This window comes from Hyperolius riggenbachi, chromosome 10 (genome assembly GCF_040937935.1).
Source record: "Hyperolius riggenbachi isolate aHypRig1 chromosome 10, aHypRig1.pri, whole genome shotgun sequence".
In the NCBI taxonomy this organism is placed as follows: domain Eukaryota; kingdom Metazoa; phylum Chordata; class Amphibia; order Anura; family Hyperoliidae; genus Hyperolius; species Hyperolius riggenbachi.
This window is the reverse complement of record NC_090655.1, coordinates 65981888-66007953: the sequence shown is the minus strand read 5'-3', so window position 1 is coordinate 66007953 and position 26066 is coordinate 65981888. Positions and strand designations below refer to the sequence as shown.

At 45.1% G+C, this 26066-nt stretch overlaps 1 protein-coding gene across 6 annotated transcripts in view; it reads right to left on the bottom strand.

Annotated features, from left to right (window-relative positions):
* TDRD1 (tudor domain containing 1) overlaps positions 1–26066 on the bottom strand; it is a 135067-nt gene that overhangs the window by 55319 nt on the left and 53682 nt on the right. For all 6 annotated transcript variants that reach the window (XM_068258004.1, XM_068258003.1, XM_068258008.1 and 3 more), the window contains exons 4-9: positions 22591–22732; positions 20068–20170; positions 15273–15330; positions 8659–8766; positions 5292–5477; positions 2117–2260 (exon numbers count right to left, since the gene is read on the bottom strand). In XM_068258004.1, the coding sequence (XP_068114105.1) occupies positions 2117–2260; positions 5292–5477; positions 8659–8766; positions 15273–15330; positions 20068–20170; positions 22591–22732 (741 nt within the window). The remainder of the gene's footprint in view (positions 1–2116; positions 2261–5291; positions 5478–8658; positions 8767–15272; positions 15331–20067; positions 20171–22590; positions 22733–26066) is intronic.

The window sequence follows — 26066 nt, the reverse complement described above, 5'->3', positions numbered from 1 at the left end:
GCATCTGCTCCTGCAAAAGTCCTTGCGGTGTTAATTACCCGTTCTCCCGCCATTGAAGCTGGGGTAAGACGTAATTTGGCTGCTTTCGCTGGCGGACGAATTACGCTGTTTTTAATCTTAATTTGGGCATCGTATTTTGACGTCGTCCAAATTACAGAATGAGCACCGCTGTGATTCACACTTCAGCTCATGCCGGCTTATCAGCGCAGCTTTTGCCCGACTTGCCTAAGATGATGTGATTGATTACACATTTTACAAGCCTTTTTACCTAATAAAAGGTTTGAGGACAGAAGCATAACTAAAGGCCCTTTTCCACTACCCTGCGTTTTGCAATCTGATTTCAATTGCTAACGGATAACAAAACGCCCCTGCGTACAATAAAACAAATGGAATAGGCAGCGGCCATTTCCATTAGTGCGACCCGATTGAGTCACGATTTTTGCCTGAGCGCAATAGTCATCCTTTCGCATTTTGATTTTTTGATTGAGCTCTACTATACTGAGGATAATGGCGCAAATCGCATTAGTGGAAATTGCTTTCAATCGCATTTGCGATCGCAATTCATAGTGTAAAAGAGCTCTTGTGTCACAGGACTCCTCTGCAAAGCTTGAGACCACCCCCATCCCAGAGACGTCATGCTTTCTCTTCCCACCAGAGTTAACCCCCCCTTCCCCATATGCTTCCCTGCCTGTTTCTCTTCATTTAGACTCACAGATCAGCACGGCGGCAGTGACGGCCACTGTCGGCTCTCCAGCACTCCTGCTGGAGCCACTAGGTGTCCTCCTCCTCCCAGTCTTTAGCGCACTGCATGACAAACTCTGGCTGAGAGAAAGGCAGAGATCAGAGAGGACACCTAGTAGCTGCAGCAGGAGCGCTGGAGAGACCAGTCAGAGCAGAGGAGACTGCTAGCCCAGTTATGCCACTGGTTGAGGGGTCTTTCTTAGAAGATATATTATTCAAAACCTCAGAATTTCTATCTAGTGATTTTTTGACCAGAAACTTAGAACAAGGGGGCACTTCCACCCAGGGCATGACTACAGGGGAGCAGTTCCTACAACTGCAGGGGGACCCATAGCAGTAAGGGGGCCCCAAATACTACATCCATGCAACTGGTCAGGTGTTGTGGCTACACTTGCTCGTTATATGCGTGACGATTATAAAGACCACTCTTTTTTCTTTTATGACCCTTGCAAGATGGGCCCCGAGGCTGTGAGGGTCACCAGGGGTAGACAAGGGAGAGGGTGTGAACAATGGGGGTGGGGGCATGACTAGTAGTTACGCTCCTGCAGTTCCATAACATATGGAATCATTTTTTTAAGTACATTTTTCATTGTTTTATATAGATTCATACTTTTTTTTTTTCAAAATCCACAAACTAAACATTGAATTTAAGTTGGCAAAGCACAGATCAGCAAAGGCTCAAAGAACAGGTAACAAAATATCAATCATCAATAGCCTAAGCCCTTGGCCAACTTTAGAAGAGAGAGGAAAAAAGTTAAAGGTAACCTTAAGCCTAAAAAAGAAGACAGTTTTACTCACCTGGGGCTTCTACCAGCCCCCTGCAGCTGTCCCGTGCTCACAGTCCCGATCGGATCCTCCTGTCCCCGCCGCCAGCTACTTTCATTTTCGTCCGACAGGCTTACTGCGCCTGCGCAGGCCTGGCCCCGCATCGCCTATGCGTTTCCACCTGCAATAGCGCCCTGCGCAGGATGCTATTGCGGAGGGGAATGCGTAGGAGACCTGTGGCCAGGCCTATCGGCAAAGTGAAAGTATCTGGCGGCAGGGGATAGGAGGATTAGTGAGTGGCTGCGAGGGCACTGGACAGCTGCAGAGGGCTGGTAGAAGCCCAAGGTGAGTAAAACAGATTTATTTTTTCATTTTTTTGCCTTAAATGTCTCTTTAAGGGAAAGAAGGGACAAACATAAGTACTTAAAGACATAATGCTTCAGTAGCTTTCAGGTGAAACATATGCTACACATTGGGATGAGAAACTATATTAGATGTACTTAAAATTGTGCAAAAATAATAAATAAATAAAAAACCCAAACATACAAGCAAGCCAGTATGCAGAAGGATTATCTATGTAGAATGAAATCACAGTCAATACAGCACTTACACAAGGTGGAAGCAGAGGAATATCTTTATGCACCGGCTGCAGGTCACTGAACGACACCACCTCCTTGTTTCCAAAGTCCAAGTACAGGACCTGTGCGGTCTTAGACATGATCTCAGTGCTGCATACCACGGCCCGGTACCAGAGCTGCAACACAACAATACTCCGTGTTACTTACATGGATCTACAGATGGCTGCTATGCATCATGCCAGTCAGACCTGCCAGTTATAATCTTGTTTTTTTCAGTGTACCGGCGGTGACCAAAAAAAAAATCAAAACATACTTCCCTAAGAAGAGGCAGCCCCCACCGAGTGGACCCGCCTATAAGAGAGTCAAAAGCTTGAATGATTTTTAATCACGACCACACTCCTCTTTATGCATGAGTATGACCAGACTGCGTCTGTGTGAATATAGTCACGCCTGCACAGTGAGCTTGAGCTACTCGTGTGGCTCTGTGCTGCTGCACAGGCGTACTTGCGCAGGCACAGTTTGGCTAGCTCTTGCATTAAGAGAAGTGTGGCTGTGAACTTTGAGAGCGTCTTGGGCAGTGGCGGTAGGGAGAGGAGGTCACAGGAAACCTTTGGAGGATGCACACTTCCCTCTACCGCGGCAAGTACTTTTTTTCTGGCTGAGGTTACTTCGAGAAAGTCCTGGGCAGCGGCAGTAGGGACGAGGAAGACACAAGAAGCCTTTGAAGGATCCAGACTTCCCTCTACCTCGGCAAGTACCTTCAGTGTTCTCCCCAGAATAGTTTTCCAGCCGGGTGGCAAAAAAAATTTGCCGGGTGGGGCGTGATGAGAGAATGCAAGGCCAGAGCTTCAGTGCGCACCTCTGCTTACAGCATAGAAGAAGGTGAGACGATAACAGCCGGGTGCTCACCAAAACTAGCCGGGTGAAGCACCCGGCTAAAAGAACCAGGGGAGAACACTGACCTTTTTTTCGGCTGAAGTTACTTCGAAAAAGTCCTGGGCAGTGGCAGCAGGGTGGAGTTAGACCCAGGAAGCCTTTAGAGAATCTAGAGACTTCCCTCTACCTAGGCAAGTACCTTTTTTTTTTTGGCCGAGGTTACTTCGAGAGAGTCCTGGACAGTGGCAGCAGGGGGAGGAAGGCACAGGAAGCATGTGAAAGGTCCAGTCTCCTCTACCTAGGCAAGTATCTTTTTTGGCTGAGATTCGCCTCAGGTTTACTTTACATGAAACACTTAGAAAGTCTGGAAAACACGCAGTGAAGAATACTGTGGTGCCTACAGGTTCCTGAGATGGTAGTGCAGTTAGATAGTGTGCTCTGTATCAGAGGACCAACATTTCACCCAAACTGTGCCAAGTCCTGCCATCAGTTATTTCAGAATCCCATGGCAGGGCTTGTATTAACTAGTGTCACTCTAGCTCTGGAGTAGTTATTGGCTGGGAGAGGGAGTCAGCATTAGGAAATGTAACAGAGAAATACCAAGTTCAAACCAGCTCTAATAAAATGTCAATTTTAAAAATAAAAAAAGGACACCTGAACTGAGAGGGTTATGGGGGCTGCCGTAATTACTTCCTTTTAAACAATGCACATTTCCTGGATGTCCTGCTGATCTTTCATGTGTCAATAGTGTCTGAAATTGCACACCTGAAACAAGCATGCAGCTAATCCAGTCAGCCGTCAATCAACCATTTGATCTTAATGCTTGTTTAGGGGGATTTTGCTGCAGCTGCTCGTTTGTTAACCCCACATAGTTTCACATGATGCAGCCGCTTGGCATTATATTGGATCTGAGGAGCAGCCCCCCTACAATCAGCACAAATAAAAATGTCACCATGTTTGGTTAGTGCTACGTTTGTGCCTAATAAAACTTTTGCTGCTTTCGTTATGAAGATAATAGCAAGTATTTGTTTCTCCACACAAGAACATCACCCAGCCCCCTACAACAGCACATGGACATGAATATGGTGCGTTAGCACCAGGTTTGTGCTGCAAAATCACCGATCTACAATAGTTTGATATATTAAAGGACCACTATTGCTAAAAAAAAAAGTAGGCAGTTTAAATCTGACAGAACCAACTGGGTTTGGGCCAGTCCATCTCGTCATGGGGGATTCTCAGGGTTTTCTTTGTTTTCAACAGAATTTCCTGAACAGCAGTTTAACTGCTAAAATAGTAATATACTAGCCAGCCTCCCTACTCACTTGCACACTATTTTGTCAGTTTGCTTTGCAACTGCTGTTGAAAAAGAAAACCTAGAGAATCCCCCATGAGGAGATAGACTGGCTCAAAACCTGTCGGTTCTGTCTGATTTTAACTGCCTACTTTTTGCGCGATAGTGGCCCTTTAAAGATTTTTATAAAAGGTCATGCGTAGCACACCTCAGAAAGTGTATATTATCTTCAAAACGGAAAGGAGCACAAATCTTATTTTTTTCAGCACAAATAGACACAAATGTAGCACTTTTTTTTTTTTTATTTATTTGTGCAGTTTGTAGAGCCCATTTGGTTATCTAAAATCATCTCAATACAATGCTTCAGTAGAGGTAGTGCCTAGGGGAGCAGCGGCGAAGCAGGTCTTGTCATCGAGTAGCGCCTTAGCTGGGCACTGCTGTAGCTACCATGCTATAGTCCACGGTCCACTCATGGGTAATTCAGGCGCCAGCGTCTGCCAGACACAAATTACCTCTGAGTTAATACGACTCAAAGGGGGAATAGTATTGAACGCCACCAGGATTTTATCAACAGCTGGATGGGAACGGCAATTGGCTCACCCTGCACTCAACTCTCCGGCGGCGTTGCAACGTGTATGCAAGCAGTGGATGGTCGAAATAGGGAGAGGATTTTCTACATCATGAAAGAATGCTGGTAACAACAGGTAAAAAGAGTGGCACCCACTGAAAAGGGGATCATCTTTTGCTGATTTGATTCAAATAAAAAGCTAAATACTATTGGTATTGCCAGTCTTCACTTGTACATGAAAGAATACCAAGTCTGAGGAAAGAGTATAAACCCACAGGTTAAACTAAAAAGTGATTTTTTTTTCTTTTTAATCCAGCACCATTTAGGCCAGGGCTTGACTGGGGGGGAGAGGAAGATAAGTCCTTAATAAACAACACATCTTAGTTGGTAAGCAATACATGAAACAATTCTCAAGCCGCTGTTTACCTAGTTGGTAAGCAATACATGAAACAATTCTCAAGCCGCTGTTTACCTGATCCTGGGCATATTTTGCCACACAGATTTCGCCCACTGACGGTTCGTAAGCTTTTTTCAGATAATCTGGAGAGGAATAGGTGTTCTTCAAAGATGAACAGAGGTTCATAAGATTTTCCACAGATTTTTCACTGTACACTTGGATAAAGAAATTGCTTGGACTCAAAAATTCTGAGACATATGCCTGAAAACAGAGGAAAAGTTTCAGGATAAAGTTCAACCTACTGTTCAAATTTTTATCTTTTCTCCCTCCCCAACCAGAGCAGTACAGTAGATGTGCTCTCAAACTTTTAGGGTGCCCATACACTACATGATTATTGTAGGCCGATTGAGCTTTCGATGCCAGCCAAAAGTGGTCAGATGGATCGATCACAAAAGGCAGAAAATCTCGGTTGCAAGGGCTGAATCATGTGTGCGGTGGTAACGTTGTAAAATGCAGGGCTGTGGGGTCGGAGTGTCAAAACAATTTTGGTTACCTGGAGCAGGAGATGGGGGGGGGGGGGATCAGTTATAAACTGAGGAGTCGGATGATTTTAGTACCGAACTCACAGCCCTGGTAAGTACTAGACTAAAGAATCAAGGAGTCAGAGCCATTTTGGGTACCTAGAGTAGGTGCATTCATAAACTGAGGAATTAGAGTTGGATGATATTTGTACCAACTCCACAGCTCTGGTAAAATGTCATGACGATATCACCTGTCCAATAGTAAAAGCAAATGAACCATACACTAGTAACTGCATTCTGCTGGGCAGACCTTACTTGGATGCACTCATCCACAGCCAGAAGTACAGCAACAAGGGGGATCTTCTGCACTACTATCCAGAGGATTCCAGCTACTGAAATAAGGAGTGTGCCAGGACCAGTTCTGTTGTGATTTTTTCTTTTTATAATTTTTTGTTTGTTTTATCATTAGTGTACCAGAGACTATATAAGATAAAAGCCATAGATACGTAGAAAGTGCACTTCTCTTAAGCAGACTGGCTGCAGTTATGGGACCCGGTACCGGCGATACAGAAGGCTGAGGACGGTGGCATGGGAGCAATCCGTGCGCATGGGGCTGGAAGAATGTATAAAATTTATTTTATATCTTCTCTGGTTTCCTTTAAAAATAATTCCCCATGCCCAAGTACACTAAAGGTAGCCATACATCTAGCGATTCTGATTCAATCAACAAAGTGACTGACTATTGGGGAACCAACTTCAGTATAGCTGATCTAAAGTTGATAAACTAGTGACCCACGCACTACAAGCAATTCCTATGCGATTCACCTTCACTAATCGATCTGACCAATGTGTCTCCATGCTCTGATTACAAAAATTTCAGAGTCAATCGAATGATACGTAAACAGTAGCTGTACGATCGCCTGATATCTTGCATCCTGCTTGATCGACTAAGCTGGTCGAATCGACAGGATATTAACCACTTTTCATTGATTGGGCATACTGGAAAATAGAGGCCTGCGCAGGTCCACTTTTTCATACCCGCACCCGACCCGCGACCCGCTACCTGCACCCGACCCGCATTCTGGTGAATTTGATACCCGCAACCCGACCCGCACCCGCAGAACAGCTACCCGCACCCGACCCGCAGGCCCGCTACCCGCTTTTTTACATTTTCTTCTAAAGTGCACATTTAAAGTAACATTGGGGAGCAGTAAAGTTAATAAAACCTATTTTTATACACAAACCAAAGCTAAAGAAGGTTTTTAGCTTGCTTTCACGACCCGGCACCCGAAGACTTATACAAAATTACAACTATAAAACACTTTCCTAGCAGAAAATGGCTTCTGATAGCAGGAAACGGATAAAAAGAGTCAATAGTTCATAGATTTTAGGTCTGGCATACTTCAACGAATGTGTCATTGAGCAAAAACAATAAAACAGTAAAGACTTAAAAAGTAGATTTAAATGTAAAATAAAACTGTGGAATATCTTAAAAAGTCATATTTAGGAGAAGGAGTATAGATACAATGTTTTACCGTATATACTCGCAAGCAAGCCGACCCGCATGTAAGCCGACCCCCCCACTTTTACCCCAAAAAACAGGAAAAAATGATTGACCCTCATGTAAGCCGGGGGTAGGAAACGCTGGCCGCGTGATCCCCCCAGTATGTCCCAGTATAGCTAGTATAGTGCCCAGTATAGGTAGGTAGTGCTCAGTATAGCAAGTAAAATGCCCCAGTATAGCTAGTATAGTGCTCAGTATAGCTAGTATAGTGCTCATTATAGCTAGTGAAGTGCCCCAGTTTAGCTAGTATAGTGCTCAGTATAGGTAGGTAGTGCTCAGTATAGGTAGGTAGTACTCAGTATAGCTAGTAAAATGCCCCAGTATAGCTAGTATAGTGCTCAGTATAGCTAGTATAGTGCTCAGTATAGCTAGTGAAGTGCCCCAGTTTAGCTAGTATAGTGCTCAGTATAGTTAGTATAGTGCCCCCAGTATAGCTAGTATAGTGCCCCCAGTATAGCTAGTATAGTGCCCCATTATAGCTAGTATAGTGCCCCATTATAGCTAGTATAGTGCCCCATTATAGCTAGTATAGTGCCCCCAGTATAGCTAGTATAGTGCCCCCAGTATAGCTAGTATAGTGCCCCCAGTATAGCTAGTATAGTGCCCCCAGTATAGCTAGTATAGTGCCCCCAGTATAGCTAGTATAGTGCCCCATTATAGCTAGTATAGTGCCCCATTATAGCTAGTATAGTGCCCCCAGTATAGCTAGTATAGTGCCCCCAGTATAGCTAGTATAGTGCCCCCAGTATAGCTAGTATAGTGCCCCCAGTATAGCTAGTATAGTGCCCCATTATAGCTAGTATAGTGCCCCATATAGCTAGCATAATGCCCCAGTATGGGTGGGTAGGTGCTGTCCCTCCCCGCTCCCCCTGCGGCCGCCGCTGCTGCTATTACCTCAGGCGGCGCCGCTTCCTCTATCCCCGTCCTCCTCCGGTAGTAACTCATTCACAGCAGCGCGCCTCTCGCTGCTGTGATGACGAGGAAACCATAGAGAGCGGCTTCCTGTAGCGTGATGCCGTTACTATGGGAACCGCTCTCTATGGTTTCCTGCGTCATCACAGCAGCGGGGGGCGCGCTGCTGTGAATGAGTTACCGGAGGAGGACGGGGATAGAGGCAGCGGCGCCGCCTAAGGTAATAGCAGCGGTGGCCGCGGGGGGAGCGGGGAGGGACAGCACCTATCCACCCACCCACCCACACATGACTCGCAAGCAAGCCGACCCCCCAACTTTTGGCCCACTTTTGGGGGGTCAAAAATTCGGCTTGCTTGCGAGTATATACGGTATTTCATTAGTTTTCCACCTCGGGTGTCCCTTAACTCTTCCTGCACATCCACTCTGTGGATTAAGACACACTCACCTGAGTCTCGGTCCCCTCACTGTGGGTCTGCCTCGGTAAGTCACTGAACATGATCCTCTGTGTATCCGCCTCATTGTTCCTGGCCTCAGGAGATGGCATACTATCAGGCTAGAGATAAAACAGCAGCACATATGGTAAGCATAATGACTGCTATCACAGGCGCGCGCGCACGCACGCACGCACGCACGCACGCACGCACACACACACACACACACACACACCAGTGGTGCCATGCAAGCCAAGCCGGCATCAAGATACACGTAAAAGGAATCTGTAACGACACATGGCAATATCTATGCAAAAGAGCCTCTCTACTAACTGCCTTCTGAAGAGCATAAAAAGCCAAGAAACCACTTGAGATAAGGTTTTTACTACAAAAGTTCAAAGGGTCATTACTTCTGTTTATTTTTCAGCTTGAAGAGTACCAGAGATGATTGATACCGTTTTATACATACCTGGGGCTTCCTTACGGCCAGCTTGCGTGAGAGATAGTGCGCTCTTTACGTATCTCTCCAGCGGCCGGAGAGATACGTAGAGGGCGCACTTCTCTTGCACAGAGCTGGAGAGATACGCAAGGAGCGCACTTCCTCTTGCGCAGACTGGTCGCGACTGGCTGAAGAGGCCAGATACTGGATCTGCAGGCGGTGTGGGAGCGATCCGCTCATATGGGGCTGGAGGAAGCCCCAGGTATGTATAAAACAGTAAGTAGCAATTATCTCTGGTTTCCTTTAAAAGGCTGCGTGTGGATTCTAAACTGCAACTCACAGAACGATGCAATTTATAAATAAAGCTATATAATTGAAAATCAAAATCTCAGACTACTAATTTCTTATCTGTACTACACATTCAATACATTGGCCTTGATTCGTGAAGTATTACTGCATGAGGTAATGCTGAAAAGAGCTGCCTTTGCCGAGCACTTAGGAAAATGTCAATTCATAAAGGCTGTTACCGCATGGAAAGCAGAAGTTACCGAGCAGTGGGGTAAATTACAGACTTGTGCGGTTAATACTTCAACACGTCAGTAAAATGTCAATTCATGAAGACTAGAACATGCGGTAAAGTCCAGAGACTCACAGAAGCAGAGAGGGATAATTTATGACTGACAAGAGCAGACAGCCAATAGCAACAGCCTCTGTCTCCTGCAAGTCCCGCTTATCTGACATAGATGGGATGCAATGTCTTCTCGGGAGGGCCAAGTTTTTCTACCCCCCCCCCCCCCAAGGCAACGAAGCAGAGGGAACAGAACAAAAGAGGTTTCCCTGGAGCCCTTCAGATGTTTAACCCTTTAGGTTCTTGTTTGAAGATGCAGAGGAGCTATAGTGGGGAAATCACCTAAGCATGGCATGTTTAATGTTTCTTGCAGTTCATGTAAGCTGTGGCAATAAAAACAATTTAAGACTAATGGTCAGATTCACAGGGAGCAGAGGGAGTATAACAAACAGTATAACAAAGATGTATATTCCAAAGAGATGTCAGGATGCCTCTTACTATTGTAATTCCCTCAATGCATGGAACAGCATGTAACAAAACAGAGACAACTCTGCATTGCTCAGCTGTAACCGAACAGGATTTTATCAATTTCAGCCGGTAAATTACCAAACTTCTACTGCACCTGTGAAAATTGTTATAAATTAGCAAACAAAAGTCTAAAAGACCGAATGCTGTATTTTAACAACCAGATTTTTTATTTTATCACTGCCAAATGCGGACCTCCTTGACATTTATGTGGCCTCAGAAATCTTCAAATGTCCATCATTAAATGCACCTAAAGAAAGAGTGCAGTGCCTTCCTGCCTGGAGGAGCACACACCGGTGACAGTGCTTCTGATTGAAACATTGTCCGTTTCAGCCGGGGTTCAGCAATTACTCATGGGACACGTCAACAAAATGATCATTAGCTCTCTCCTCGGATTGAAAACCTAAGTGGCTTAACTATAGTGACCATGGAGGGCATTCTCCTCCCTCTCCTGCAGAGTAGCACAGCGGAGCAGTGTAATATTCACCTGCTCCAATGATGTGTTCTTCCTGACTCTTCCGAAGCGGGAGCGTAGCCCACGTGATGCATTAAAGGAAATCTAAACCGAAAAAAGTTTCACTTACCCGGGGCTTCTACCAGCCCCAACCAGAGTAAAAACAAGATCCCGTTCGTGCAGACATTCTGTAAACAGTCTGGAATGATTAAGGGGGTCGTTATGAAGTATTGGCCCATACTTCAGCATGACCCAAGTTTTGGAATGCTATTCACTGAGCCACCCTTATTCTCCTACAAGAAAATTAAAACAATACGTGACAGGGTGAGCAGGGTTGATCTGTCAACCAGGAAACAATGTACTAGTGATCTGACAGGGAAAAGGGGTACTTTTCCCTGTTTGGAGTGTAATTGCTGCCATGCAATTATAAAAGGCGCTTATGTTGAACATCCCTACTCTGGTGTCAGAATAAAGATTAACTCAATGTATACATGCAACGCTTTTCAGAGCGGTTTGCGTTTTTCCTATACTTTACATTGAGCACGAAACGCTTCCGAAATCCGCAAACGCGCAGCAGGAGGCGCGTTTGCAGCTTGGCAAAAAACTCAAACCGCCGGTGTGCACCATCCCATTGCAATACATTAGCCAAGCGTTTTTCCAGGCGGATGCGGCCGGCGGATCGCTCCAAAAACCGCTCGGTGTGCACTGGGCCTAAGAGAATATTGGGAGAAAAACACCATGAAGTCCAAAAAACACACCACACAGGTCAGGGATAAAGTTATTGAGAAATTTAAAGCAGGCTTAGGCTACAAAAAAAGATTTCCAAAGCCTTAAACATCCCATGGAGCACTGTTCAAGCGATCATTCAGAAATGGAAGGAGTATGGCACAACTGTAAACCTACCAAAACAAGGCCGTCCACCTAAACTCACAGGCCGAACAAGGAGAGCACTGATCAGAAATGCAGTCAAGAGGCCCATGGTGACTCTGGACGAGCTGCAGAGATCTACAGCTCAGGTGAGGGAATCTGTCCATGGGACAACTATTAGTCGTGCACTGTACAAAGTTGGCCTTTATGGAAGAGTGGCAAGAAGAAAGCCATTGTTAACAGAAAATCATAAGTTTGCCACAAGCCCCCAAGCCATGTGGGGGGCACAGCAAACATGTGGAAGAAGGTGCTCTGGTCAGATGAAACTTAAATGGAACTTTTTGGCTAAACTGCAAGACGCTATGTGTGGCGGAAAACTAACACTGCACATCACTCTGAACACACCATACCCACTGTCAAATATGTTGGTGGCAGCATCATGCTCTGGGGGTGCTTCTCTTCAGCAGGGACAGGAAAGCTGGTCGGAGTTGATGAGAAGATGGATGGAGCCAAATACAAGGCACTCTTGGAAGAAAACCTCTTGGAGTCTGCAAAAGACTTGAGACTGGTGCGGAGGTTCACCTTCCAGGAGGACAACAACCCTAAGCATAAAGCCAGGGCAACAATGGAATGGTTTAAAAAAAAACATATCCAGGTGTTAGAATGGCCCAGTCAAAGTCCAGATCTAAATCCAATCGAGAATCTGTGGCAAGATCTGAAAACTGCTGTTCACAAACACTGTCCATCTAATCTGACTGAGCTGGAGTTGTTTTGCATAGAAGAATGGGCAAGGATTTTAGTCTCTAGATGTGCAAAGCTGGTAGAGACATACCCTAAAATAGTGGCAGCTATAATTGAGGTGGTTCTACAAAGTATTGACTCAGGGGGCTGAATAATTACGCACACACCCCACTTTGCGTTTTTTTTTTTAATGTTTGGAATCGTATGATTTTCGTTCCAATTTTCATGTGTACACCACTTTGTATTGGTCTTTGACGTGGGTGGAATTCCAATAAAATTGATTCAAGTTTGTGGCAGAAATATGACAAAATGTGGAAAACTTCAAGGGGGCCCGAATACTTTTGCAAACCACTATATATATTTTTGCTAAGGATCAGGTGGATATATATAAAAATGTATTAGTATTGACTGGATTATTGTTGCATATTTATATTAAACTCCACCTATCGGTAATTTTTAATTGTTTTTATATAAATGGTGTTTTGTTATTGTCCAATAAAGATTACTTGATTATTTCAATTCAGTCTTGGTCATTGTGGTGCTGCTATATAGGGTACATCCCTTTCCTAGAGTCTTGTTCGTCCTGACAGTTGCACACTCTGTTCTTCCATACCTTCTACTGATCACGTGATATGGCAGGAGCCAGAGGTATGCAGCATAGAGCGTGCGGCTGTCAGGAAGATCAGAGAAGACCCGAAGCAGTATTGGAGCAGGCAAATATTAAACTACTTTGCTGTGCAACTCTGCAGAAGGGGGAGGAGCAGGACCCCCAAACATAGTTACGACACATAGATTGAGACTGTTCAATGAATGTTAAATCTTAAAAAATAATTTCACCTGCAACTTATGCTAGGAATACACGGTTCGTTTTTAAGCTGATTAGATGGTTTGATAGATAATTTCTGACATGTCAAATCTCACTTTCGATCCTTTGGCCACTCATTTTCTGATAGAAGTGAATGGAAAGACATAAGAAAAGCGAGTGGAAGATAAGAGAAAATTGAGAGCTGAATCGAGCGTCAAAAACGATTGAGAGCAGAAACGCACATGCAGAAACCAACCGTGCATTCCCAGCATAAGACCATGTTTCAGATTTTGTCCCATTGCATGGTTGAGTGCGACACCCCTGATCTAGATGCTTCCTACTGCTTGGGTAAGTATCAAATTTTTTCTTCAAAATCCAGCTGAGTGTAGGAACACACTAGGCAGAATCGCATATGTTTTACACTATGGGCTATGATAAACACATACAGTGGGTTGCAAAAGTATTCGGCCCCTTGAAGTTTTCCACATTTTGTCACATTACTGCCACAAACATGCATCAATTTTATTGGAATTCCACGTGAAAGACCAATACAAAGTGGTGTACATGTGAGAAGTGGAACGAAGATCGTACATCATTCCAAACATTTTTTACAAAGAAATAACTGCAAAGTGGGGTTTGCGTAATTATTCGGCCCCGAGTCAATACTTTGTAGAACCACCTTTTGCTGCAATTACAGCTGCCAGTCTTTTAGGGTATGTCTCTACCAGGTTTGCACATCTAGAGACTGAAATCCTTGCCCATTCTTCTTTGCAAAACAGCTCCAGCTCAGTCAGATTAGATGGACAGCATTTGTGAACAGCAGTTTTCAGATCTTGCCACAGATTCTCGATTGGATTTAGATCTGGACTTTGATTGGGCCATTCTCATACATGGATAGGTTTTGTTTTAAACCATTCTATTGTTGCCCTGGCTTTATGTTTAGGGTCATTGTCCTGCTGGAAGGTGAACCTCCGCCCCAGTCTCAAGTCTTTTGCAGTCGCCAAGAGGTTTTCTTCCAAGTTTGCCCTGTATTTAGCTCCATCCATCTTCCCATCAACTCTGACCAGCGTCCCTGTCCCTGCTGAAGAGATGCACCCCCCGAGCATGATGCTGCCACCACCATATTTGACAGTGGGGATGGTGTGTTCAGAGTGATGTGCAGTGTTAGTTTTCTGCCACACATAGCGTTTTGCATTTTGGCCAAAAAGTTCAATTTTGGTCTCATCTGACCAGAGCACCTTCTTCCACATGGTTGCTGTGTCCCCCACATGGCTTGTGGCAAACTGCAAACGGGACTTATTATGCTTTCTGTTAACAAAGCCTTTCTTCTTGCCACTCGTCCATAAAGGCCAACTTTGTACAGTGCATGACTAATAGTTGTCCTATGGATAGTCTCCCACCTGAGCTGTAGATCTCTGCAGCTCGTCCAGAGTCACCATGGGCCTCTTGACTTCATTTCTGATCAGCGCTCTCCTTGTTTGGCCTGTGAGTTTAGGTGGATGGCCTTGTCTTGGTAGGTGTACAGTTGTTCCATACTCCTTACATTTCTGAATGATCGCTTGAACAGTGCTCCGTGGGATGTTCAAGGCTTTGGAAATCTTTTGCAGCCTAAGCCTGCTTTAAATTTCTCAATAACTTGATCCCTGACCTGTCTTGTGTGTTCTTTGGACTTCACGGTGTTGTTGCTCCCAATATTCTCGTAGACAACCTTCGAGGCCCTCACAGAGCAGCTGTATTTGTACTGACATTAGATTACACACAGGTGCACACTATTGAGCCATTAACACTCATCAGGCAATGTCTATAGGCAACTGACTGTACTCAGATCAAAGGGGGTCGAATAATTATGCACACACCACTTTGCAGTTATTTGTAAAAAATGTTTGGAATCAGGTATGATTTTCATTCCACTTCTCATACACCACTTTGTGTTGGTCTTTCATGTGGAATTCCAACAAAATTGATTCATGTTTGTGGCAGTGATATGACAAAATGTGGAAAACTTCAAGGGGGCCGAATACTTTTGCAACCCACTGTATGTGTTCCTACCCTCAGGTTCATTTTAATTTGAAAAGAAGGTGAAATGAAGTTCGATTCAGATTTGTATCATTCATCAAGAATACAAAATTTCCGTAGCAACGCTTTCAGTATATCAGCAAAGTTTCAGAGCCAGATAGTGAAAGACCTCCGGAGATCATGCTCCTCGTCACGTCTCTTCACTTAGATTACCTTTGTCCCGACTTTTGGCTTTTCTCCATTCATTATTTTCTCTCTACCAGTCACTTCCCTGAAATACAGAATTGCTGCATATTACCCATAACATTGAATAAGTTTGGTAACAGAATTGCTGGCCATAAACCTTGAATGTTGGACCAACTTACTAGAAGAGGATAGAACCGTCCATCACAATTCAATAAAGATTATTGTAGTTGTTAGTCAATACTCAGCAGAATTTCTGACCAGATCAGTTTTTAGACCAAGATTTTTTTATTTTGTGACACTGTAATTTAGAGTTTTTAGGTCATTCCCATGTACTGTATAATCTCTTATAGTAAAATTTGATATAATTAAAAAAAAAAAAACTGAAGGGAAGGAAGGAGGCGGAGGGTGTGTGTGTGTGTGTGTGTGTGCCACATAATGCCAGGTATAGTAAAACCTGGATATAATAGAACTTTTGTAATAGGGCGGGTGCAGGCATCATACGTCAGTCAGAGACCCATGAGCCATTGTCGATGGGTAGGCTGGCAGCCACCTGTAGCCTGCTCACTCTCTGCACACTACGCTGGGCCTGCGTGGATTACCTCAAAAGCACCAGCTGGTGAGACTTATGCTTCCTGTGTGAGCTGCTGCCCGATTACTGAGGGAACTGCCTGTCATTTATGACTTGCTTGTGCATGGCTGCCACACTACAGTATCATCCAGGCTGAACAGAAATGTGGACAGAGAAGCACACACTAAGTACTGTACCTGCATTAACTGGTGAGACCTATGCTTCCTGTGCAAGCTGTTACACAATTTTTGAATGCAAACACCTGCATATTATGCACTGATCTAGCCTAGTCTGCGCTCGCTTACTTAAAAATTGAAAAGAAAACAACTTCCAATTACTGACCAAAGTAAGATCCAGTACTAGTATGACCATTTCTGATATAGTAGACTTCTGATATAGTAAACTACTTTGCCTGGTCCCGTGGAGTTTACTTTAAAGGCATTCTACTGTATTTGCAAAACTGCTTTTTCAACCCCATAGTGGTCATGTTTTCAATCAATTGTCTTGCCTGGAAAAAAAGAAAGACACCGAATGCAATAATTCTCTACTTGTGTCCTGTAATAGTGCGTCCGCTTCTCCCGAGTCCTCTCTGTAATGTTTCTCCAATGCAACACTCCATATCACACTTGGTGAATTAATAATAATAATAATCTGAACATTTGTATAGCGCTTTTCTCCTGTCGGACTCAAAGCGCTCAAGAGCTGCAGCCACAGGGACGCGCTCAGGAGGCCACCCTGCAGTGTTAGGGAGTCTTGCCTTGAACTCCTTACTGAATAGGTACTTGACCTAGCCAGGATTCGAACCCTGGTCTCCCATGTCAAAGGCAGAGACCTTAACAAGTACACTATCCAGCCACCACTTTGTAGAGGATACCTCAAATTACTGGACAGGGCTGTGGAGTTGGTACAAATATTATCACACTCCAACTCCTCAGTTTATGAAACCCCCGACTTCAACTCCTGGTACCCGATTGGTGGATACAGAGTAGTGACGTCACCTGAAACTTCCGCTCCACGGAGAACACCGTCGTTAAACAACAAGCAGCTCCGGGCTCTCGGTGTCCTCGGCCGGGACAAGAGAGCACGTTGAGCTGCGGAGAAGAACCATCACAGCCCGGCTACTAATCCTGAACCTCCTCACCGATCAGTTAAGGACACGTGAGTCTCTCAGTCACACGCTATATGCGGAGCAGTAAAACTGCTATGAACTGCCTGTTAATCTGAGAATATCCGGAACTTGCTTTAACACGCTATATGCGGAGCATAAGAATACTATGAATGCTAAGAACACAATATAAGAGATCAACGGAATTTTAACATTTTTATATATTTTTATATTTTTTGCTTATATGTTTTAACCATTTTTTGTGTATACCAAAGAAACGCTTTGGGGTGTCAACCACGCTGCCTTACTCAAAGGACAAACTTGTAATCTGTTGCCGGACGCAATTGAGGTGGAATCTCCCTGCACGATCACGAGTGGCAACAGCTGGCTTTTTGTGGAGGGATATAACCAGTCCGAGTTGTGAATGGATCAGTGTGCATGAGGGTATGCAGTGTGGTGAGGTCAGCTGATCTCAAAATTAGTTTGGGGTGATATTTCCCTATAATTGACTATATTCTGATCAATCTACTATACTATATAATAAAAATTTCTTTTGAAGTATCCAATGTATTGTCATTGAGGCGCAGCAAGAGAACTATTACTTATAAGCATGCAAAAAAGGTTTGGTTCGCACACCTTTGATTAAGTGCAATTTTTGCATTAATTGCATGATTATGCACAGGAATTAACAATTGTTTTGGGGCCACGAAGGGTCCCCTTCTTCAGAAAAGTGCAAAAAATACAGTGTATATTTTGCACTTTTCTGAAGAAAGTTCGAGGCCCAGAAACAATTTCAATTCCTGTGCATAATCATGCAATTAACGCAGAAATTGCACTTAATCAAAGGTGTGCGAACCAAACCTTTTTTGCAGGACTGTGGATTTGGTACAAAAATCTCCCGACTCCATTTATGAAACCACCGACTCCAACTGCCCCAACCACTGCATAATGTCACATCTACGCTGTTCCGTCGCCCCCTTCCCCCTCCACTGAAACAGTGTGTAATCTGCCTACAGGCTGACTATGCATCTGTACAGCGAAGTCGCTCAAGGGATTGGTTTCCAAAACAGTCCTGCGACATCGGTCAAGCATGTGTACAGGTCTTAAAGTAGTCTGAAACTTTGACATAATATTCAATAAAAATGTGTTTTCCTACTTTTTATTACCCATACAGTTATTATATTTGCTTTTCGTGCACAAGTAGTACTGTCTGTTTACAAATTACAAGTTCCCAAAGTACAGTTTATCTGCTCTGAAAGAGGCCATTGCATTTTATTCAAGCTGCTTTTTATTATATATTAAAATCCTCTTGTCAGCTGTTCGGAACTGTGTATGCTTGAAGTACAGAGAGCTCTTTTTCAGATGTTACAATGTAACAACTGCGGAATGTAAACAAAAGATACAGTTATCTTCACTTGGATCGGATCTTAAGCTGAAGGGGCTTTTCATGGCAGGACAAAGTGCTGTGTTTAACTGAATGCTCTTCTGCTACAATTTTTGTTTGTGCTAGTAGGTTTAAGGCTGTAAGAACTCTTTTTGAGAGAGAAATGCTGTGTCTCCGAGCATGGATATGCCTTTAAGTATACGTACCAGCCACTTGCTTTATCCAAACTCCCCTTGGTATTGCTGCTATAAAATGCATGGGGCCAAACGGCTTCATACAGTCGTACTATGACCCCTTTGGAGGAGCCTCTTGCAATGGCCATGCATGCAACTTCCTCTTCCTGCTTCCTTAAAGAGACTCTGTAACATCAAAAACATCACCTGGGAGATACTCACCTCGGGTGGGGGAAGCATCCGGATCCTAATGAGGCTTCCCACGCAGTCCTCTGTCCCACGGGGGTCTCGCTGCAGCCCTCCCAACAGCCGGCGACAGACCCGACTGTCAGTTCAATATTTACCTTTGCTGGCTCCAGCGGGGGAGCTGTGGCCGCTTTCGGCTCCGAACTACACGGAAATACCCGATCTCAGTCGGTCCGCTCTACTGCGCAGGCGCCGGAAACTTGCGCCTGCGCAGTAGAGCAGACCCAACGGCGATCGGGTATTTCCGCCTACTTCGGAGCCGACAGCCGTCAGAGCGCCTGCGCAGGAGATGGGGAGGTAAATATTGACAGCTTTCACGGAGGGCTGCAGCGAGACCCCTGAGGGACGGAGGACGGCGTGGGAAGCCTCATTAGGATCCGGAGGCTTCCCCCACCCGAGGTGAGTCCCCCCAGGGGATGTTTTGACGTTCCAGATCCTCTTTAACTTGTTCAATGGCCATGTATGTCACTTACTCTTCCTGCTTCATTCAGTGATGCACTTCTCTATCACAGGATTACTCCTCTGGACAGGGGTGACCTGGAAGTTATAACATAGCCAAGATGGCGGCCCCGGCTTTTAAATTGAAATCGCCGAAAACTATTTGGTGTAGGCGATTCAGGCATCAAATGAAAGAGGAGAGCACAAGCTACAGAACTTTAAGTACTTTGCTGTATTGGTCGGAGTCCCATTCAGTACAGTCTAATCTGAGAAGTAAGAATCTCAGTAAGAAGATGGATTGCTGGGAAAGAGTGATTGATTGAGGTTCCATGCTTTCATATTTCCGATTAAAATATCACAGTAGGGCTGCACGGTTTTGCAGTTTAAATGTGCGTGCGTCTGTGTGCGTGCGTCTGTGTGCGTGTCAGAGCGCGTCTGTCTGTGTGTCAGAGCGCGTGTCTGTCTGTGTGTCAGAGCGCGTGTCTGTGTGTCAGAGCGTGTGCCAGAGCGTGTTTGTCTGTCTGTGTCAGAGCGTGTCTGTCTGTCTGTGTCAGAGCGTGTGTTAGTGCTGCACGGTTTTGCGGTTTAAAACCGAAACTGCTGCCCGGCTCAAGCACTCCGCAATACGCCGCACATTGTTAACTGCCCCCAGCCCAGCGTCCTCACAGAAGGCCCCACCTGCACATATGTGCAATTTAGTGCTAAAGCTTGCTTTGAAAAAAAAAAATCGTGAAAAAAACGAAATCGCAATTTCTGAGTGAAAAATCGCAATTTTATTTTTCCCTAAAATCGTGCAGCCCGTATATCACAGCTTACAGTATGGACAAAGGCACTACATATCTTGGAACAAGGTAAAGAAAGGTAGCAGGTAATACACACATGCCTTCCTCTGTGAGACAATGACTTACGGGTTTGATGGTTTGCAAAAAATAACATGGGCCTTCCAATCTTCTGCTTGGCACTTCTCGGAGCAATAATAGGTCACATGGCAGTTCGAACACCGACGAGCTCCTGCATAAAATTTTACAGCAAATCCAGTTACACAAAAAAGATTAGCAACCCAATAAAAGTGGAGGGGGGAAAAAAAATAGAGAAACAAAACATAAGACAAAGAATGACGAAAGCAAACAGCTCCCCACCGGTCGGTGTCATCTCACTTCTCCAACTAACTCAAATCATCCCCTGGCAAGTCCTCTGCCAGGCTCTCTTGACGCCTATTAGGGCGGTGTTGATGCAAATAAGCAGGTTACACAAGTGTGCACGCCATTAACCTCCATGGCAGTATGAAGCTTTGTAGATTTTTAGGCCTTAAAGGGGAACTGAAGAGAGAGGTATATGGAGGCTGTCATGTTTATTTCCTTTTAGACAATACCAGTTGCCTGGCAGCCCTGCTGATCCTCTGCCTCTAATACTATTAGCCATAGCCCCTGAACAAGCATGCAGCAGATCAGGTGTTTCAGTGGTTCAGACTTATAAGTCTGATCTGACAAGACTGGCTGCATGCTTGTTTCTGGTTTTAATCAGATACTACTGCAGAGAAATAGACCAGCAGGGCTGCCAGGCAACTGGTATTGATTAAAAGGAAATAAACATGACAGCCTCCATCTACCTCTCTCTTCAGTTCCCCTTTAAAAGCAGTACAATTTTTTTTAGATTCAAAGCAGGTAAAAAAAAATCAAACCCCCAGAGAGATCTGCAGCAGCCCCTGCACATTACTCAACTCCCAGGGATCCAGTGCTTCAATTGTTCCTCCTGTCCTCCGGTTGGCCCTCTAACACTATGGCTAGATCATGTTATGTGACAAACAGCAATCTCTCCCGAGGTATTGGGAGCCTCCAATGACCAGAAGAAGACAGGCAAAAAAGCGTCCTGGGGGAAGTGGGTTACAATCGCTGCTCCGCTGTCTGCACAAACGTCTCGGCGGCTACCCTGAGCCAGGCTTGGGATTACCGCAACTAGCATCTTTTTTCACCCCAAGCATGGCTCGTTATTACCACCAAGGAGGTTAAATTAAAACTTTGTTGAAGCACCTTCTGACTACAGCATTAAATAGTTTGTGGTAGGTACACACCTGCCATCAAACTGTCCTAGTAGGATCTGACATTTAACCTGCTCCAGACTGTGTTGATTGAAATCTACATCCTGTTTCTCTCACTCACCCTTTTTCTGGTGGTCACTCGCCCTGCTGTCGGTATGACGGCAGAGCTCTGTGAGCCGGTCCGGAGACTCACATTGAGCCATTCTCATTGGCTCACATTGATCACAGTGTCAGTGACGGTAGAGCGGGTGGGCTGAGGCGACGAGTGTGCGGTGTGAACAGTGACAGCAGATATTCAGTGACGCGACATCGGCGAGCTCCTGTATTCAGTACCAGCTGTCTCTGGTCCTTAAGGGGCCCGGAGAACGCTGCTAACGAAGTGGTTAAAGGACAATTGACCCAAACACAACTAGGTGAACTAAGCATACTAATGTTCAGGAGGCTATCCTGCGAGCTCCCCTCGCTCCCCATAAACCCTTGCCCAAAAGTTTGGCTTTCCCGGAAAGTCAAACTTTAAAACAGGAAGAGGCTAGCTTACCATGCAGGCTTGTCCAACGTGCACGCCCCCGTCATGGTCACATGCTCAGTGCAACATTCTCTTGTGCACAAGCACATATTCGGCCGCAGAAGGAGCAGTGACCTGAAATCTCTTCTGGAGTCAGCGCTATTTTACAGATAGAGGAACCAGTTTTCATGGTTGAAAGGGACCACCCTACTTCCGGTGATTTCGCTCCCAGGTCATGTCATTTGTATGTTATTTTTATTAGGTAGCAATCTTTTCTTTGGGGGAGCAACAGTGGACGGCTACCCCTGGGCGCTGGCTATGCTTAGGGAGGGTCTGTCTGCGGAATCTCTGCCAAAACCCAACCCCGAGTGTAATTGCAGTGTTTCCAGGCATGGGGCACCAGTACTGCTCCCCTTTCTCAGGATAATGTTCAAGGGAGGTTAAGGTGGGGGCAAAAAAAAAAAAAAAGGCCCCTGTTGAGATGCAAATAAATTTGCATGGCCTGACTCCTGCAGGGAAAAGCAGAATAGTCAGTTTTGACCCTGCATATTCTGGCTTACAGATGCAATTTGTATGTGCTGTGCATTAAACATTTTTGAGAGATACTTATACAGCGAGCGAATGCATGAACAGATAGAAGACACAAGGAGGAGGACCCTGCCCGAAGGCTTACAATCTAGAGGGAGAGGTAGGGCACGAAAGGTAGGGGTCCAGAGTTCAGCTGTGGGTTTAGAGCATCAGTGAGGGACAGTAAGTCAGAGTGAAAAGGTGCATTTTGAGGGACTTTTTGAAGATGTTGAAGACAAAATTGCATAACTAAGGCTTTGTCCCCAATGAACAACAGGATAAATGACATGTATACAGAGATAGCACCGCTGGTGCACTTACCATACAAACCACAGTTGTGGCAGGTAGTGGGTCGTGGCTTCTGAGCTTTAAAGAGGGCCAGCTCACCGCTCAAATCTAACACATTATTCCTGGCAATTTGCTGTTTCTTCTCCTTCACAGGCTGGGCCCTGATACTTGTGGCCTGCATGAGATGAAGGCCTATAAGTAACAGGCTAGCACTATGACATTTTCTCACAACCAAAAAAGAAAAAAAAACACATCCACTGGCAAACTTGTGAGTCCAAAGCTGTTGATAATGAGTATATTTCTAAAATTATTTCAAAGCGCAATAGTGTTGCTCATAAATTGCACGTGTCCCATAGAGTGCGCTATCACCAGACCGGGTAAGTCTTTCCAAAACCACTATATATGTTCAGCGCACATCCATCAAATAGCTTCTTATACTTCTAAAAACGCCTCATAAATCAATTCCAGTGTCTTGCAGCTTTACGAAGTGACCATCACCATAAGCACCCAATAGAAACAGACTCACCGGACGTATTGGCCACTATTAGACTGGCCAACCATGCACAAGTCCAGGAAGCCTAGGAACCTCAGGATCCTGGTATCAACTTTGCCAAATGGACACCTCTCTCTTTCATTTTCTTTGGTGCAAGACCTGAGGTATTGCACCAAAAGATGGAGAGGCAGCTAACTAGTAAATGAGAGGTTACCTACCCAGCTCAAGGCATTCCACTGACGAGATCTCCCTTCAGTCAGGGGCACTGCTAGCTACTTAACTATCCTGGCAGTACGCAGTTTCTGAGGCTGCGTCCGTGGGAGGTATTTTTTTTAAATTAAAGTGGTTGTAAACCTTGTAGCTAGCACTAGGCATTATCCCCCAAGTCCCCTGCACCCTTCTGATACCCCCGATCGCCGCCGCTATATGTTACCTAGCCACGATCCCGCGAGAGCCGCAGTCTCCCCAATGAGCTTCAGTCGTTGCCATGGCAATGATCGGAGGTTGAGAGACAAGACTTACGTATGTATAGCGGCGGCGATCGAAGAAGAGCGGAGGGACTTGAGGGACAATGGTAGCTAGCGAAGTGTTAGCTACAAGGTTTACGACAAGTTTCAAAAAATCCCTCCCAGGGCAGAGAAATCCTCTGCAGCGGCTACCCCCGAGTGTAGGTCGGGGTTACCACCAGGAGGGTTTATACTGAGGTTCCTCTAGCTACCCAATACTTAGGGCCACCTCTAGCTACTTAATATTGAAGGTACTTCTAGCTACCTAATACGAAGGAGCACCTATAGCTACCCAATGACGGGTAAGGGAAGTAAGGAAGAAGTGATAGCAGTGATAGTCAGCACACTTGCAGTGCAGTTTGGTGGGGGTTTGTAGGTTAATTGAGAACAATGCTATAAAAAAAATGTTAAATAAGGCGAAGAGCTATAGTGCATTAACCTGATTTATTCTCAACTCATAAAAACAACATTGCATCTACTAGAAGTAAAACTTGTAAGGCATATACAAAACCAAGGCTTTCTCTTCTCAGGTTCCTGGTTCACATACTTCCTTTGTCAAGCCGTGGCCAGCAGTGGGGGTGTTAAAGCTAATGAAAAAAAAAAAAAAAAAGATCTAGACACTTACCTAAGAAGAGGGAAGGCTCTGGGTCCTAATCAGCCTTCCTACTCCTCTCACGGTCCCCTTCGCAGTATGAAGTCACACATCTTGGGGAGCACTCAGGCTGGAAGCCTGTGCCGGAACAAGGGATCCATGAGAGGAGTGGGAAGGCTTATTGGACCCAGAGCCATCCCTCTTGATAAGTATCCTTACGTTTCCAGTCCATTTAAACGTAAAGTACAGGTAGTCCTCAGTTAACAACGAGATAGGGACTGTCAGGCTCGTTCTTAACCTGAATCTGTCCTTAAGTCGGGACAGCCACCTTTGCCCCCGTTTTTAATGCAGAGTAGGCGCAGCGGAAGGTAGATAGAGGACATCTCACCTGTTCCACGGCGGTAGAAGGTCCCATCGTGCTGCCCGGAAGCTGCGCGGCCTGTCCTCTCTCTCCGTCCACTTCCCCTTCACTTCACATTCGTCGCATTAGGAGGTGCCGCCACTAGGGGGCTTTTCCTGATTGCGTCATTATGCGACGCATAAGAAGCAGCCGGCGAACAGTGGACAGAGAGAGAGGGCGGGCCGCGCAGCACGATGGGACCTTCTACCGCTGTGGAACAGGTGAGATGTCCTCTATCTACCTTCCACTGTGCCTACTCTGCATTAAAAACGGCAGCAGAAGAGGTAGTCCCCATCGCGGCGTGTCAGCAGGCATTCATATCGGCGGGTTGTTCGTAAGTCGGGCGTTCGTAAACTGGGGACTACCTGTAAATAACATGCACTTTTAAATGGGTGTATTTATTATGGTATTGTGCTTTGTTTGGTCCAATGTGAAGGAAAGGGGAAGTGGGAGGGATTATGCTGTATCAAGCAATATTTTAAAGGGAACCTAAACTGAGGATATGGATTTTTCCTTTTAAAAGAATACCAGTTGCCTTAGGCCACATACACACATCAGACCATAGTCTTTTGAAAATGAAAGATCACAGACCAATTTTACCCCCTTCATGTAGTATGAGAGCCATACCTACACAGTCTATTCTATGGAGCTGAACTCCCCATCAGAAAAAAAATCTTTGCAAGATGCTGCACACACAGATGCTGCAGTGCACAGACACAAAAGATCAGTATCTGCAAAAGATCTGTTCCTGCCAAAGATCCGTTCCTGCAAATTGCAATGATAGTCTATGAGATCTGCAGATCATCATACACACATGATTTAACTGACATTCATGTGCAGATCAGATCCACCAGGATGGATTTTCAGATCTGCAGATGAATGTCAGTTAAATCATGTGTGTATGATGATCTGCAGATCTCATAGACTATCATTGCAATTTGCAGGAACGGATCTTTGGCAGGAACAGATCTTTTGAAGATACTGATCTTTTGTGTCTGTACAGCATCTGTGTGTGCAGCATCTTGCAAAGATTTCTATCTGATGTGGAGTTCAGCTCCATAGAATAGACTGTGTAGAGTATGGCTCTCATACTACATGAAGGGTGGTAAGATTGGTCTGTGATCTTTCATTTTCCAAAGACTATAGTCTGATGTGTGTATGAGCCTTTACTCTCCTGCTGATCCTGTGTCTCTAATACACACAGCCCCTGAACAAGCATGCAGATCAGGTGCTCTGACTGAAGTCAGACTGGATTATCTGCATGCTTGTTTCAGGTGCGATTCATCCACTGCTGCAGCCAAAGAGAACAGCAGGACTGACAAGCAACTGGTATTGTTTAAAAGGAAACAGCCATATCCCTCTCAGTTAAGGTTCCCTTTAACTTTATAAGGATAATAGGAAGTCCACTAAGATGGCACGGAGGGGAGGAGCAGGAAGTTTAGGCAATAGGCTTTGGCATATGACTTGAGTGCAAAGTTCTGTGTCGGAATGGATAAGGTTTTACATTGGCTTTCATTG